Consider the following 15,186-nt stretch of genomic DNA (forward strand, 5'->3'; position numbering starts at 1 on the left):
ACCTAATCAGTGGGACAGCTCATGTACCAAGAGTACAGGACAATATCGGGACATACCGATCTATCGTTGTTGTGTGTGTATATCCATCCTTCAGGACGAGAATAAAGGATGTCGGACCACTTTTCCCTTGTTCAAAGCTTCCATCTCACTGTGCACTGGGCTCTCCCTCACCAAAAATATTTGCCTCCTTGCCAGTATTCAATTGATAAGGCCTATTATTCTCAGTTCCGGTGTGCCCAAAGTAAACAACAACTCGATATTTGATAAATATATAACCTGACCTGCAGGTTTGTATGATTTATTATGTGATCCTTCTCTAAGTACCTACATGTACATCTACAGATACAGCATGCCCGGAAAGAGCTTTTGAATATAAACTTGGAGCTTGATAAGCCAAGTATAATCGAAATGAAATGTTGATGCCAGAAGATTTCATTATTCGTCTTTCCATAGGGGAGGGGTCAAGGGAGAGAGAAACAGTGTCTGTCTTTTAAGCTTCGAAATCAAGTTGACATAATCCCTTAACGAAGACCCTGGATTTGTTCCTTACATTGGTAAATTATTGTGTGAGGTGACATAAATATGTGTAGAAATACCAGTACAGTAGTAACTTACAGGGTGGCACATGTACTTCTAAAAACATGAATGAATTTTGATATGCAGGGTTGCTGTATAATCTATCTATCCTAAAGCAGCCCTATCGGTATACAAAGAACCAAGAATAGTACATGTACAGGTATAGAACAATAAAACTGACATGAAAAATATATAAATTACAAACAGAAATCTCCTCCCAATCTCATTGGAATTAATCTCAGCACAAAAAACAATTACTAATCATTTTGATTATCATTAAAAACATGTTCACAGGACTGGTACCTGTGTGCCAGTTCATGAAGTGATCTTCAAGTGGATCGTTCCATTCATTCAGCTTCAAGTTTCATGTATTTGAAAACACTGAGGTACAATTCTTTCAAAACCAGTCTATATTTCATCCATTCTGAAAGTATCAGGGCGAGATGACTCAGCAGTGGACCATGCACCTCCCTCCAAGCCCTCAGTCGACCGATCAGTACCATTACCTTCCTTCAAGGCTAGACGACGTTTCTCCACTGCCTGGAAGATAGCAAAATTAGTAGAATTTATTAGTAACCAGGGTCTTTGGCACTCAAAACCACTTATACCGGCCAGCAGATCTGCTATAGGCTGTATCTGTTGTGACACTGTCCACCATGCTCTCTGAAATGTTAAAAAAATAACCAGATTGATGCTTATTTGACAATACTGACCTGTTTAAGAATCATTGCGATGCTAGTGAGTGTTTCAGCTGGTATATCCTTCAGATCCTTGAGCTGACTTGGGTGCTGGTTGGTCGTTGATCGAAGCAGGCACCGCTGGGCAATCAAATCCTCTGCCTGGACTTTTGGCAGCACTTCATCTTTGAGTGGACCCTTCAATGTGACTTTTGGACTTTTGCTTTCCACAGGTCTTTTTGGCAATGTAGCAGGAAGACTGGAGCTTGGCAGGGGTGGTGGCAGTGGAATATTCACCCCCTTGGAAACTTGCGAGGGTTCGAGAGGCTCAGGCACAGACTCCCATGAATCCACAGACTTCTCATCCTGTTCTGACCTTGGTGTAACACCTTCAGATTCCCAAGAATCTAGCGACACCCTATCCCGCTGCGATACTCGACTCTGCTCTGATGAAACACGGTCACTCTCTGTTGTTTCATCTTCCTCCTCATCTTCCAAATCAATCAGCGTCAAATCAAGCTGCGGCACCGGAAAATCTACTTCATTCCCATCTTGACTTGAGTGCCAACTTTCTAAATCTCTCTCCAATGTCTTGCTGACGAATCCGACAATTTCCCTGGCCGAGTCAATGTCCTCCAAAGCGAGTTGAGGCACGTTGGCTGCATCAAAAAGGGTTCTCCATTCTGGTGGAAATGCAAGATCTTCTAACTTGACAAGGATGTCCTACAAAGAAATATACAACGCAGTTAAGTCATGAGTTTGATGATATACATGAATGACAACTGACCACCCTCCTGTCAAGTTTCCTTCCAATGGGATAAGGACCACAACTCAAAAGCTACAGTGAATAGCAAAGACTTGAAATTCAAGAGAATATCATATATGTTTAACGAATTACAATTTACTACATCACAAACCCTCCGAAATTGTTGAGAGAGCTTCTGACTTACCTTGAACTGTAGTCGTTTAGCCGGATTATGATTCCAACAACTTGATATCAAGGCTGAAAGTGTGGCAGGACAATTGGAGGGAATAACTGGACGCTTGTTGGTGCGCAGGCATTCCAGCACCTGAAATGAATGACATGAATGAGAGTAAGAAGAGTTTGGATAGAGGGGACGCAACATGTCTTAATACCAGTCAACAACCTGCCAATGCTTACACTTGCCAAGTATAGTTTACAGATCTACTGAAATTTTGAAATGTTTACCTGAAAAGTTGAGCAACCGTGGTAAGGATGTTCCCGAGTGTACATCTCCCAGAGTATGACCCCAAAACTGTAGACATCTGCCTTGATGGTGACCTCACCCCCGGACAGCATCTCAGGGGCCATCCATGCTGGTGTGCCCCTCAGCATAGTCTGGCCTCGCCCTTGTCGACTCGCTGCCATGTCCGCTTCATGTCTGTGAAAGAAGAACAGATATGAGGTATCGTATTTATCATAATAGTAGAAACTCAACAAATTTGATGCCCACCAGTCACTGGAGTGATAAAAATTATGAAAGTTACCTCAATTTTGAGAATCCGAAATCCGCTATTTTCGCCCTCTGATGAACACTCAACAGAACATTCGTCGATTTCAAATCAAGATGTAGAATGGCAGGCCGATGGCGATGAAGGTAGTTCATCCCAAGGGCGATATCTTTGGCGATGTTGTGATAAGCAACATGGTCGAAGGGCGGTGCAGCAGAATCATGGATGGCCGCGAAGAGGCTCCCTCCTGACATGTATTCAAGGACCATCAGCGGGAGAGTGGCGGTGGTACAAACTCCAACCAGTAGCACGACGTGGGGGTGACGCAGCTCTCGTAATAGGCTAACCTAGAAGGAGTAACAAGATGGAAAAGGCCTTTCAGCAAGTATTGTCGTGCATTTCTGCTTCAGCAAAGATACCATTCCTATGATTATTAGCCTAAAATGCCTGCAGAAATGGAGTCAGTGACATGGTGCAAATTGCTGCATGAAAATGCATCATTTATAAAGCATCAGGAAGATAAACAAAGTGTCAACTCAACCAAAGCTCACCTCAGCAGCAAAGTAGTTCTTGTCATGGCGATCAAGGGGTACCGTCAATCTCTTTATCGCCACCTCAACTCCTTGGAAGGATCCGAGATAGACTTTAGAAAATGCGCCCTCACCAATCAAATCTGAAAGAATACAAGGACTTTTCGACTAAATAATGATGTTTGGAGTTGTATCTTGAAGAATCTCTTTCAATAGTTCAAGCTTGGACATTTACACTCAATGTAATTCTCCCCCTTCGAGAGATCTTTAGTTAGCCATAGGCATTAAAGACCAAAACAGGAGGCAATTCCACCACAACCTGAGAACTAGAAGCAACTAACCTTCTTCACGGAAGACCACATCTGCGATTGGTAATTCACAACTTTTCACCGGATCGCCTCTTTTCATTAGCCGTCCAAGTTCTGATTCCAAGTTTCTAAACAAAGAGAAATATGTAACACTGTTAATGTTGTACCTTGTACAAGAATGCCATCACAAACTCTCACCAAATCGTCAGTGACAATGACAGTACACTAGGTACAGCGCCCTTTATAAACTTACTTGATCTGTTGGTTGTATTCTTGCTTCTGCTTCCTGACTTCACTGATCAGTTCATGTTTTGTCATCGACTTCAGGGGGCTGGATTTAGGCCGAGGGGGTGACGTGCGGGTTGACAGAGAGGGCAGGGGAGTTTCAGAAGTTAGAGGGTCCTCTGGAGTTCTAGATTTCTCAACAACCTGAAGGATATTAGAAGGACAGATGTAAGGTTACTATGCAATGGAGGAGTAGGATTAGTCTCGAACTCCCATTTTTACGGCAAGTTCCATGAGAGTACACCAGGATTTCAATTCCTTTACACGTTGGACATATGTAAACAGGTCCAAAAACTAGCTATTTTCATTGTGATCACTCATTATGTCTATTGGGATTGTTAAGTAGCGGTTACAGAGGTACCTCATCTACAGATTCGTTTTGCTCCTGGGGGTGATTTCTCCAAAGATTGAAAGTTTTTGCCTCCTACTTCTGGGTTACTAGTATAACATAACCTAGCAGTGCCTCAGGATTCGACCTGATTATTAAGTCCACTGCAAATTACTGTCTACCCGGTATAGGATATCAGTTATATATCCACTTGAAGGACGGTGCAATCGATGTGAAGCTACTTGCTCAGGGTTGCAAACGAACAAGGCAAGGGTATTCTGTTTCATACCTTGAAATCTCTCTTGACCAATTCCCCAGCATCCCGACCAGGTTTATCTCCCACCTGAACACGAATCGACCTGAGCTGGTCCTGCAGCTTCTCAATCAGGTCTCTTGTCACAACTTCATTGGCTCTACCCTGAAGCTGTAACTCGCGCATCTGGAACACAAAATATATAGAGTAAGCCTTAGACTCATAGTTAAGCCCCCAGGACTGGAGTTGAGACACGGAGTTAAAGAAGTGGATTCCATCATGATCATCCTCATCCTCAGAAGGAGAGACAAAAAGAAGACCAGTTTCATACCTGGGCTTCAGTACTCTTCACAAGTACATCTTCCTCAGCCTGCAGTCCAACAGATGAGGCCCATGGGTTTCTTGAGGTACTTTCTGCAGGAGTGGATGCATTAAAAGTATTGGCAGTAGAACATTCAGCTTTCGATTCATCTCCAAATCTGGGGGTAGGCTCAGCTGATGACACATTTTGTCCATATAGGCCAACAGCGGTGTCGCCTTCGAAATCTCTATTTTGAATTGGAACTCCGGTTTTCTTCTTCAAAAGCTACAAAGAAGAATATAAATTAATTATAATGTCCCTATGTCAGTAGAACTGGTACTAGCAGGGATATACAAATCTACCCTTGGTACTATATGGCAAAGAACACCAAAATTGCAGCATCAGACACTACATGATTATTCACAACTTGATGGTAAATGAATGCAATAAATTTTCAGAGGTCGGTGTAAACACTTAGTATTTTCAAATGATACTGGATGATACCATCATCAAGCGCCCATAAGTCGCTAATTACTGAAGCAAACACTTTAACAACACCTACCTTTTCTTGCTCAATTTTCTTATGAGTCCCCAATCTCTCGCGTGCGGTTTTCCTCACTTCCAGAAGTTTTTCTTTCTTCTTCTGTTCAGAACTGATGGTTTCTTTAGCTGGAAATAAGCGATGTAGCTCAGTATGGGTCATCTGTTCTCCTAGTCCTAGCCCAACTTCCTGGAATATCCATAAACATGGAGGAGATCACCTCCTGGTTTCCCTGGTGCTATTTATTGTCACTGAAACTAAAATACTTCCAAACACTACTAACAAACTAACAAAGAATTATTATGGCACAGTTGTCCTCGGAAGCATTCAATGCACAATCAGCATTTCAAAAACACTTACGCTGAAACTGCTTCGTCTTCATCCCAACTCTTGCTTTCTTTGGTTCTTTGACTGGAATCATGTCTAAGCCCCCTCCCTTCACCGATACATCATTCTCTTCTGATCCAGACTGGCTCCTAGTCGACACAATCCTTAAATCACCTCTCTGCGCATTACCCTTTTCTTGACCAGCTCTACCATTCATGATCTTTGAATCAACCATGTCCTTCTTTTGATTTTGACGATGACCTTGCACTTTCGATGGCTGCACCCTGCTTAGGTCAAACTGTTCAAGATAGCGTTCAAATGTGTCTCCTCTCAAGTCACGAATACCTTGCATAAGTTTATTGAGAGGCCCAACAGCAGTGATGCCAATAGCCCTCAAATGTTTTTCACTGATCAATCTCAGAGACTCCATGTCGATTTCTTGCTCACCAAAAAGCTTAACATACTTTTCTGGGTTTTTAAATTTTAGTCCATTGATCCATATTGCAACATCAGGATCACACTGACCAACAGCGCCATTTCTGTTGGAGTTGGACAAGCCTTGTCTTTTGGACTGGAGCCCTGCAACCATGTAGGCAGCATTGTCAGATTTATACTCCGATCCTGATGCACATGAGTCCAAATTTAGATCCAAATCAGTTAATGCTGCATTTTCTACAAATGTCTGTTTTACAGGTTTTTCTCTCTGCACTTTCCTCTGCATTGGTTCTGACCCAGTCTTTTTAGTCACTGTAACTTTCATTGGAACTCTGGATCCATTTTCCTGCTCTCTCTCTCTAATTGCTTTTGAACTCGCTTTGATTTTTTCAGCTTTCACTGTTCCTACTAATGGTTTATTCACCATTATGTCTGCCATCTGAGATCTATAAATGCTACTACCACCAACAGACAACCTGGGCTGATTTGCAGTCAGTGGACGAGTCTTCACAGAATCTGCACTCACTGATCTAGCTCTCTCAGTCTTGACTCGTGAACCTGAACGAGCGGACTCTTCAGCTAAACTTCTTCTCATCAGTGCAGGTTTTGTCTTTCGGCTGCTTGGCTGCATAGTAATCTTATCCACAGTGACAGAGGGCTCCATTCTGAATAAGGCTGAGCAATGATAGTAGTAATAAATAGTCTATGACTCGATGAGTATATCACCAGGGTCCAGGCCAACCACAGGCATTTGACTTGTGAAGGACTCTATGATTCGAGGAACTCTCTTTCTGTTTACACCGCCACCCATACTGGGACGGGTGGTGGCGTAAACGGAAAGATAGTCCCTCGATTCATATTCCTTCACAAGTCAAATGCCTGTGTTTTTGAGACACCCTGATTAGCTGAAAAACGGACTTGCTAGCTTTGCTAAGTCCAGAAGAGTCTTCGAAATGCAGTTGTCATCACAACGAACCTATCATAAACCTACAGCAGATTACCACGTTTTATTTACCTTTCTTTGTAAGATTATGTGATCTGGATATTGTGGAGTTTCCGATTATTTTTCATGACAAATATTCAAATGTTTATCAAAATATTGCGATTTGGACCATTCCAGAAAAACTACACAAATAGAGAACTCTACTTATTTGTATACGCTAACCATGACGTCACTTAGTGGCGGGAAATAATCACGTGTAAGTCAGGTGACCCGGGAATATTTTCCCGGGAATAATTTTGAATATGAACTGCAGTCCATTTCCACTGACAATTGGCAAAACCTCATTTATTTGCATGTCTGAAACCTCAAATTCTGAACAGTGCGGAATGTAGTAATTAGTTAACACAATCATGAATTGAGAGTTGCTGTTGTGATGAAAATAGATGGCGACTTATAATATATAGGTCTACTTATGTCAATCCTATTGCTGAAGTCTCCTCCTTTCACCATCCTGAGGAAATCAAGGGTTAATGTTCGGTACGTCCCAGTGATGACAAAATTGCTTTACTAGTATGCACCCTTAAAAATGAGAGTTTTTGAGCTTTGAAAATCGTTTAGTGTTTAGCCAACACTAATATGGACTATGGAGGCATTTCAGCGAAGCTCAAAAACCCACTTCTCTGATGAACACCCCTCACTTTTAAGAGCGTACTATTATAGGCCTACATAGGATATCAACTCTCAGTTCTTCATGGGATATACATTGGTTTGGTGTTGCTGCAATATCCACCGATAATTGGGATTTTGAAACATCGCCTGCTGTTTCTGTTACGAACCATGCTTTCAACATTCACCGAGCTCGAAGACAAAGAATCCTACTATCTATCGCTGCCTATCGAGTAACTTACCCTTCCAGCCTTTCGTTATGACAACAACATCTTATGATATTCATAATCACATTCCACTCATTGTTAGCTTTAGATAAGTTTCCTTTGTTTGTTGGATGATGGATCCATGATATAATTCTGTCCCCGAGGAAAGGACCAACACACCTTTCTGGTAGAAAAGCTATTACAGCCACGTACTTCTCCCCCCGAGGGTACTTTCACATCAACAATTTGTAATTGGCGGTGTTATCTAGACAAGAGTAGCCTATACCTGTAGCAATAAAGTAGACGCGCAGATGCTCCGTATAATGGCTAGATGACACTCAACGCCTTGATTATTCATGGGGTCATTTTCTTAAATTTTTTACTGGGTTTCACATTTAGGCTCATTTTACACGATATATAGGTGACAATGGTGATAATGACCTATTTGATTTTCTGTTTGAATAGACCAAGCCAAGTAGAAAAACATATCAAAAGATTATAGCACCGGCATTATACTCTAGTTCGTTGCATAGGGGCAATACTTCAAGCTGGATTTGTTCGTCTTCAAACTTGAAAATCAGGGACAAGAAATTTGAAATGAGACTTTTAAACATTTCTCAACGTTTCACTTTTTATTCTTTACAATTTACATATGTTTACTCATATACAGTATATTCAAGTCGATAGACTATTTAGTTCACATACAGTAAGAACTCGGAAACGAGATAAGAGTCATGCCGATCCACCATCATTGTGCCACTGCGTATATCCATCCTTCAGAGGTGGAGGTGGCTTTATGACTGATATTCACTGCCGATAAGTCGGCATGCTAAAGAGTAATTAAGTCGTTACACATATCCAATCTTGACCCACAATGTTTTGGGATCGCTAAATCACTCACCCTTTGTGGAGCTCGATAATGGTGACGCAAACGCATTAGAGTCAGATTGCACATATCCCTGGTACGGTTATAAACTGTCGGAGTGATCATGCACCTGATAAATACATAACACTATTCTGAGAAATTCAATATTTTCTTTCCGAATATGGCACAACAAATTTATGTAACGAAAACCTGCACTCTCCCAAGTTGCAAAGATGAACGCGAGGTGGACACTTATGTATGCCGTCTTTAGCCCCGATTACTCTGGACATGTACTGATGCTTGGAATTTTGCCACCTTCCAATTCTTTGGCCATTCCATATACATTATATCTTGCCATTGTGTCATAGCATAATAAATATAACTATTTCACAATTTTAACATTCTCATGTAGTACAAGCAAACAATTCCCATCACCTCATTATATTTTCTTGTGCAGGAAACGTAGTTTTACCTTCTCATATAATTCATGCTTTTAGTGCAGGGGACTAAGCAGTACCTTTCCCATTATCTCATTACGAACTGAAGAGGTAACGACATCTATACTTGCTCTACGGGTTCGATGCGTAGGCTTACTCAGTGGCAGGGCCTGGGCGCCGTCAATTTTCACTGATTGTAGGAAAGACACTGGGAGGGATGCCCTACGCCCACGGGTATAACCTATCTCGACCGCATCGCTACGAATGGATGGAATAACTGCCTTTGTACTTGCTCTGCCTCCGAACAAGTCTATACCACGGGCCTCTTCGGACAAATCCTTTCGAGGCTGGTCATTCATGGGTGGGAGCAGGTTTCTTGCGGGTTCCTCGGGGAGGGATGTCCTGCGGCTGTTCCTGGGTCTTTCAACACAAGTGCCGATAAATGTACCGCGCATTGAAGAAGTTTCAGGTATGGCAGCAATTCTTGCTCTGCGGGTACTTCGTCCCAACATTTCACTAATTGGCTGTTCTTTCACATCTATTCTGGGTTGGCCAGCTGCTCGCTTGGTTTCGGCGCCCTCGCACTCGCTAATGCTTCTAAATTCTAAGCTGCTCGGCCCGTTGGTTCCAGTCCAGAACCTATCAAATAGTGGACTCCATAAATAACTTGTTGCTTTCTGGGTTGCTGGGTTGCCCATAACGCTACCTAAACCCCTTCTTTGCAAAAGGAATTGATCTGGCGGACGCGATGAAGGACTTCTTACCTCTTCGGTGCCTTCGATGCCCACCATGCTTCCAGAACCCCTTCTTTGTGATAGGCCGCCTGGGCCCACTGGACTCGGTGTAGAACTCGTTGCTTCTTGTGTACCTGGGCTGCCCACCGTGCTCCCAGAACCCCTTCTTTGAGTTTGGCAAGAACCAGGCGATGGTGTTGTTGCTTCTTGGAGTCTGGATTCTCCCCCAGCGTCTCCAGCTGTACCGTCATTACCCTCATCCATTCTGTGAGAGCCATCGTAGACCTCGAACGAGTATTCTCCGCTGCGCAGACCTCTTGCTTCCTCGGGGAGCTGAAACCGATTATCAAAGTTTTTTTATTTCAGAAGAAAGAATCCGTACGTAATCAATCAAAATTGTGAAGCCAATGTCATTTTCATTCGACCAACAATTAAGAAGATAAATCTTCACTTTTGTCATTTCATATTTCATTTGTTCTTCTTTATCATATTATTATATATGATACACCCTTTCTTGTAACAGAGTGCCTCACCTCTTCAGTCGACAACGGTGGTGGAATCTCAAAGCTGAAATCTTGATCAGCCTGGTATGGTGTCGTCAACAATGTTGTCTGTCAAGAAGCATGAACGCATTAGTTACAGGCAGGAAATCTGCCAATGTGACCAGAGCGTCAATGGATCTATAGAATAGTATGACTAATATCCCCGAGGCCTCATCCTACTTGTTGGTTCACCATCACTTTAGACTACAACGACGCGACACGCTTCATAAAAGGACATGATTGACTCTATACACCGTCCTGTATAAGCTGTTTACTGTAGAGTTTATCCTTCTAATTGGATTGATTTAATTAACACAGCAACAAAATGTTCAGGAGCGGGACGGCACAGCTTCCTTAATTGACCCAAATTGATGTCGACCTGATATTTTATCCCTCATACATAGGAGCTCATGTACATGTGATGAGGGGGGGGGGGCTTTGGCAGTAATGCAGATCTTTTCGAATCATGACTTACATGGTGCTCAAATGATTCATCTGGTATGTTATAGAATGCTATGGACTCAGCCCCCTGGCAGACTTTGATGCACTTTGCTGGAGTTGTGGCACTGCTACTGAGGTCAAGACTGATGTCTGCAAGCTGTTTTGAGCTTGGCCTAATAGAGGCTGTGGCCTGCAAGTCAAAAGGATTAAACAATTTGGAAAAGAAAGAACAAGTCATCAACAATGATCAGGATAGATCATGGAATAATTTTAATTAAGTTCTTTTCCATAACGGTATCCAACACATACTGCTTATGCATTTTCAGGATGGTTAATTCATGGGTATCGAAACTTTCTAAAGAGTCTTGTACAAATCCTGTTAATGCACAAGAAACGATGCAAAAACGCCATAAAGTAAATCTCTTCCCCGTCTTACCCTTTCCAAACATCCATCCAGTTGGAGGTTTGAAGTAAGAACAGTGAATGTTACATCAATCCGTGGATCGATCTTAATAGGAAGAATAACGATATCTTTCTCTTTGCATCCCTTGTCCTTGAGGTAAATCTTGGTGGCCTTAAACAGAAGATGGTGCCAAATAGACGCAGGGTTTTCTATCCGTATGCTTCAAGAAGTCAAAGATCCTTGGGATAGAATGATTCCTATAGCAGGCTAGTCTGGTTACTCTAGGAGCAGGCCTTTAAACTATGGTGTTTGGATGAGACATCTTCAAGGGATGTAAGAAATTATCCAACAGAAAGGGACACCAACTGATCCATTTATGTTGCCTATTGACCATATCCCGCTCGCCTTTTCTGAGACCCCGATAATGGCAGTATGTATATCATGTTATTATTATGTAAAAACTGACCTGAATTACACAAGAATCATTTTCCACCAAGTACACGTGGGCAACTTTCTCACTCCCAGGTAGCAGGCGAACTCCGCAAACACATGCCATTGCCTTCATCGGAACATGAGCCTCCATCTGACCATCGACGATAAACTGAAGGAGGCTAAAACTGGACAGCATGACATCAACCGTCCTCTTGTGGATAGTAACATCCTTGTCGTCAAGGACGTTCCAAGGTGATGTGGTATTGTCGCTCTTCTGCACCTTGAAGGACACAGGATCACTACCCCGTTGCGCGTAATGCTGAAAAGATAACTTAACGTCGCGTAGGAAAGTTGTGCCTTCTGTTCCGCAAAGAAGTGTTGGACCGTAGTAAATCACCTTGCCGGTATCGCCGGTCAATCCAAGCTGTTCCGAGTTGATTGGTTTGTATACGTAGATGACCTTTTCTTCCGCGAGGGCACCTCGGGGTACAACCAACATCAGTGAGCCATCGGAGAAAAACAAACGACCGCCTGTAATCAAAAAAGGAACATCATATCAGGCATGTGGCTTTTATAGTCATGAAACACTTTTTTTCTGACCGTTGGGGCACTTGCCCCCTCCACAGACCCTCGTCAATTACACGACTCTTTGTGAAAACAGCAGACAAACTGATATCATACCAATTGTTACATGTATATTTCCAGCGGTGGCTGGCTCGGTAACATTTTATTATTATAAAAATGCAACATAAATGGCAGACGCTCTGCCACATATTCAGTTCGATGAAGGAAAGCTACGGATGTAACCCCTTGCCCTACAACTATAGAGGGTAGGAGTCTGAAGGCTCAAGAGCCATTACTGACGATTGAATGTAGCATTACATTACCTTCTTCTCCAACAATGGCCATGGCAAAATTTGCTTTGCAGAAGACTTTAGCTGTGAGACTTGTCGACTTGGTCTTTTGTTGAGTCGCCATTAGATCACCCAGTTTGTTCACCATCTTCATCATCTCCTTCTTGTCAAGTACAAACTTCCCACCCCCAATTCGACCAGACTGCTCATCTGCGGAAGTGTTCGCATACAGCGTTCTACCGTTTGTTTTGCCACGACATTGTGTCTCCTGGAAGGTAAGACAAACAAATATAATAATTCTGTCCAACGGAGACTGTGACCTATGACGACGCGGAAATCAAACGACAGGTTTTACTGTATAACAATCTCACATTTCGCAGATAATGATTTTCATCGCCGGCATTAACTGCATGTCCTTACGGGCCTTCAATGAAATCGATTAAACCTTGAATGCAGGGAGACCTTTCTTCAACTCGACAGATACAGGTTCACCCAAACTTACCACAATTGATAACGCGTTTGCCTCGTCCTCGGGCTGCTCATAGTCTTGACATATGCCCGAATCAGCCGAATTAGTCATGATGATACATTCTGACGGGATAGAATCATCGGTTCCATCAGAAACTACATCAAATGGAAGCGGCAGTAGTTTACGAGTCGCCATACTCTAAAACAAGATAGATCGTCAAATACCGAGGGCCAGTTGTAATGCTCCTGAGCTATAGGTAATTAAGTGTCGAGTTAAAGGCTCTGAAGCTCAGGATGGAATAGCGTTTGAGGCACCATAGTTTAGGCCAAACAGATTGCAAAAATTGTCGGTGTAACATTTTTTAGTGTTTCTCTTTTGTTTAGGAACGCTGAAGAGAGATTGACAAGTTTTTCTGTGTTTCCCCCTACTGAAAAGCCATGGTCTCGCTAGCTTTCTATTGTACTGAAACTCTGAAATATTGAAAACAACCACATGATACATCTGACTGACTACCTACTCAATCAAGGGTTTGGCCCATCCTTTTCAAATGAGGGGTTCCTGCTTACTTTAGCTCAGTTACACTCCCATCCGTGAGTGCTTCTAAATGTGTGAGTGTTTCCCCTTACAATAGATCAGGCCTCAATGGTTGCTGTTCGGTTAGTGGTCGCCTTATCCGTGAGGGGAGCACTGACAAATGGGAAATACGGATAGAGGTTACTCCGGGACTACCACACGACCTCCACTGCATATATGAGATTTCCAAATGATGGAACGGACTTGACTTTTCAGTGAAGTCCGGTCCATCAATACGATGATTGGACCTTCGATAGCTAAGATGCAAGTGTAGGCTTCTGGCTACCGACATGTCCATTTCCATCTTCTTCATCTTATTCGATTCTTATACAAGGTATGAAGTTACGAATAATTATGTAAATGTTGATAGGCCTATTCCTACTCCAGATCCACCATCGCTTTGTATCATAAAACAATACATTAAAAAAACAACAACAAACAAACAAACAAACAATTACTGAAATTAACTCACCTTTCCTTGAAGAACTACGCAGTAAGAATCACTGTAAATGGCTTCCTATACACGTGACCGACCAGGAGATAAAAATATATTGATAATCCAGGTCATCATATTTCATGATTAGTGAAGCATGAAATACCAATACAATGTACTTGTAAAAAAGTACATATCGTACATCGAAATACGATTGACCTAAGACATCTATGCAGATCAAGGAAGTGGAACGAAGAAAGTGTTCAAGTACTTATTGGACAGTTATGACATTTGTAGGACGCATTATTTGCCATTTTCTTTTTAAAAGTTCCAATGATAAATTTGTAATTAAAATACTGCATTGTCTGTAGGCCTATATTGTTTATTTTTGGACATTTGGTAACTCTGGTACTAGATTGAAGACTCTTATTTCAGTAACGACATAATCTGATGACTAACAGGGAGTCCATACCAAAGGTACCATATGGAAATCCACAACAAAGTATGGGAAGCCAGCCATACATGTACCACGCATGGATGATAATGATGAAATCTCTCAACAGAATGCAAGGAATAGATTTCCACGTCAAACATTTTCGATATGGTTGTATGACAGCCATGTAATCTATTCGATGTCCACAGGCAAACAACGTGTTTTACTCAGGATTAACGTACCGCAATGCCGGCTATGGAAATCCATCCGCGCTTAGACTGCCTATAGAATTCATATTATATGATGGCGATATGGTATGTCATCCCACGTTTCCATGCAAGAAAACAATGGCCAACAATAAAACCATCTCTCTGTTTCACCAGGATGGTTTGGACAATAGAGGCATTTCGCCAGGCTTCCAATATTATATTCACACGCGGAAACTGTACTTTTCTTTCCTTTTGTTTATTAACCTACACGCAACTATGTTTGCAGAATGCTTGCTGAACAGAAATTTAGGCCACGAACATTTTCATGAATGTTGTGATCAACAAACGTTTCATTCCGTCTGGTAGCATACCTTTAACCAATTTTACTACAGACCCGCGCTTGGAATTAAAAGTCATTTTCAAGTTACTTTTAAAGGTAAAACTTCACAGCTAATTTAAGAATTCAATAAAGCAAATCTCCTGGGAGTGTTCCACCCGTAATCCATTTCCTT

At 42.1% G+C, this 15,186-nt stretch overlaps 2 protein-coding genes across 3 annotated transcripts; both read right to left on the minus strand.

Annotated features, from left to right (window-relative positions):
* Window positions 1–259: 259 nt before the first annotated feature.
* Window positions 260–7,139, minus strand: LOC135493962 (uncharacterized). 2 transcript variants are annotated; one of them, XM_064781658.1, is made up of 13 exons: window positions 7,050–7,139; window positions 5,633–6,699; window positions 5,294–5,400; window positions 4,762–5,016; window positions 4,467–4,616; window positions 3,818–3,993; window positions 3,598–3,692; window positions 3,278–3,399; window positions 2,763–3,073; window positions 2,464–2,656; window positions 2,204–2,323; window positions 1,290–1,976; window positions 260–1,116 (listed from the first exon to the last, which is right to left on the minus strand). In XM_064781658.1, the coding sequence occupies exons 2-13, from the start codon at window positions 6,696–6,698 to the stop codon at window positions 985–987; spliced, it is 3,414 nt and encodes a 1,137-aa protein (XP_064637728.1). In that variant the 5' UTR covers window position 6,699; window positions 7,050–7,139; the 3' UTR covers window positions 260–984. The 2 variants fall into 2 exon arrangements, with proteins under 2 accessions (XP_064637728.1, XP_064637727.1); XM_064781657.1 differs by having other exon boundaries at window positions 5,633–6,709.
* A 1,331-nt stretch (window positions 7,140–8,470) lies between these two features.
* LOC135493857 (uncharacterized) lies at window positions 8,471–14,136 on the minus strand. The gene is made up of 8 exons (XM_064781478.1): window positions 14,072–14,136; window positions 13,060–13,224; window positions 12,591–12,825; window positions 11,738–12,234; window positions 11,305–11,442; window positions 10,903–11,058; window positions 10,419–10,496; window positions 8,471–10,218 (listed from the first exon to the last, which is right to left on the minus strand). Exons 2-8 carry the CDS (start codon window positions 13,219–13,221, stop codon window positions 9,208–9,210), a joined length of 2,277 nt encoding a protein of 758 aa, XP_064637548.1. The 5' UTR covers window positions 13,222–13,224; window positions 14,072–14,136; the 3' UTR covers window positions 8,471–9,207.
* Between the last annotated feature and the right edge of the window lie 1,050 nt (window positions 14,137–15,186).

Source organism: Lineus longissimus, chromosome 9 (genome assembly GCF_910592395.1).
Source record: "Lineus longissimus chromosome 9, tnLinLong1.2, whole genome shotgun sequence".
Classification (NCBI taxonomy): Eukaryota; Metazoa; Nemertea; class Pilidiophora; order Heteronemertea; family Lineidae; genus Lineus; species Lineus longissimus.

What these genes read in the sequence shown, in the direction of transcription:
- LOC135493962 (XM_064781658.1), bottom strand. Translation starts at nt 6,698, where the DNA reads ATGGAGCCCTCTGTCACTGTGGATAAGATTACTATGCAGCCAAGCAGC. An exon ending in GAATACAACCAACAGATCAA is followed by an intron (nt 3,693 to 3,817) that starts GTAAGTTTATAA and finishes CTCTTTGTTTAG; the next exon opens with AAACTTGGAATCAGAACTTG. An exon ending in AGAACTACTTTGCTGCTGAG is followed by an intron (nt 3,074 to 3,277) that starts GTGAGCTTTGGT and finishes TACTCCTTCTAG; the next exon opens with GTTAGCCTATTACGAGAGCT.
- LOC135493857 (XM_064781478.1), bottom strand. Translation starts at nt 13,221, where the DNA reads ATGGCGACTCGTAAACTACTGCCGCTTCCATTTGATGTAGTTTCTGAT. An exon ending in CAAACGCGTTATCAATTGTG is followed by an intron (nt 12,826 to 13,059) that starts GTAAGTTTGGGT and finishes CTTACCTTCCAG; the next exon opens with GAGACACAATGTCGTGGCAA. An exon ending in ATGAATCATTTGAGCACCAT is followed by an intron (nt 10,497 to 10,902) that starts GTAAGTCATGAT and finishes GCTTCTTGACAG; the next exon opens with ACAACATTGTTGACGACACC.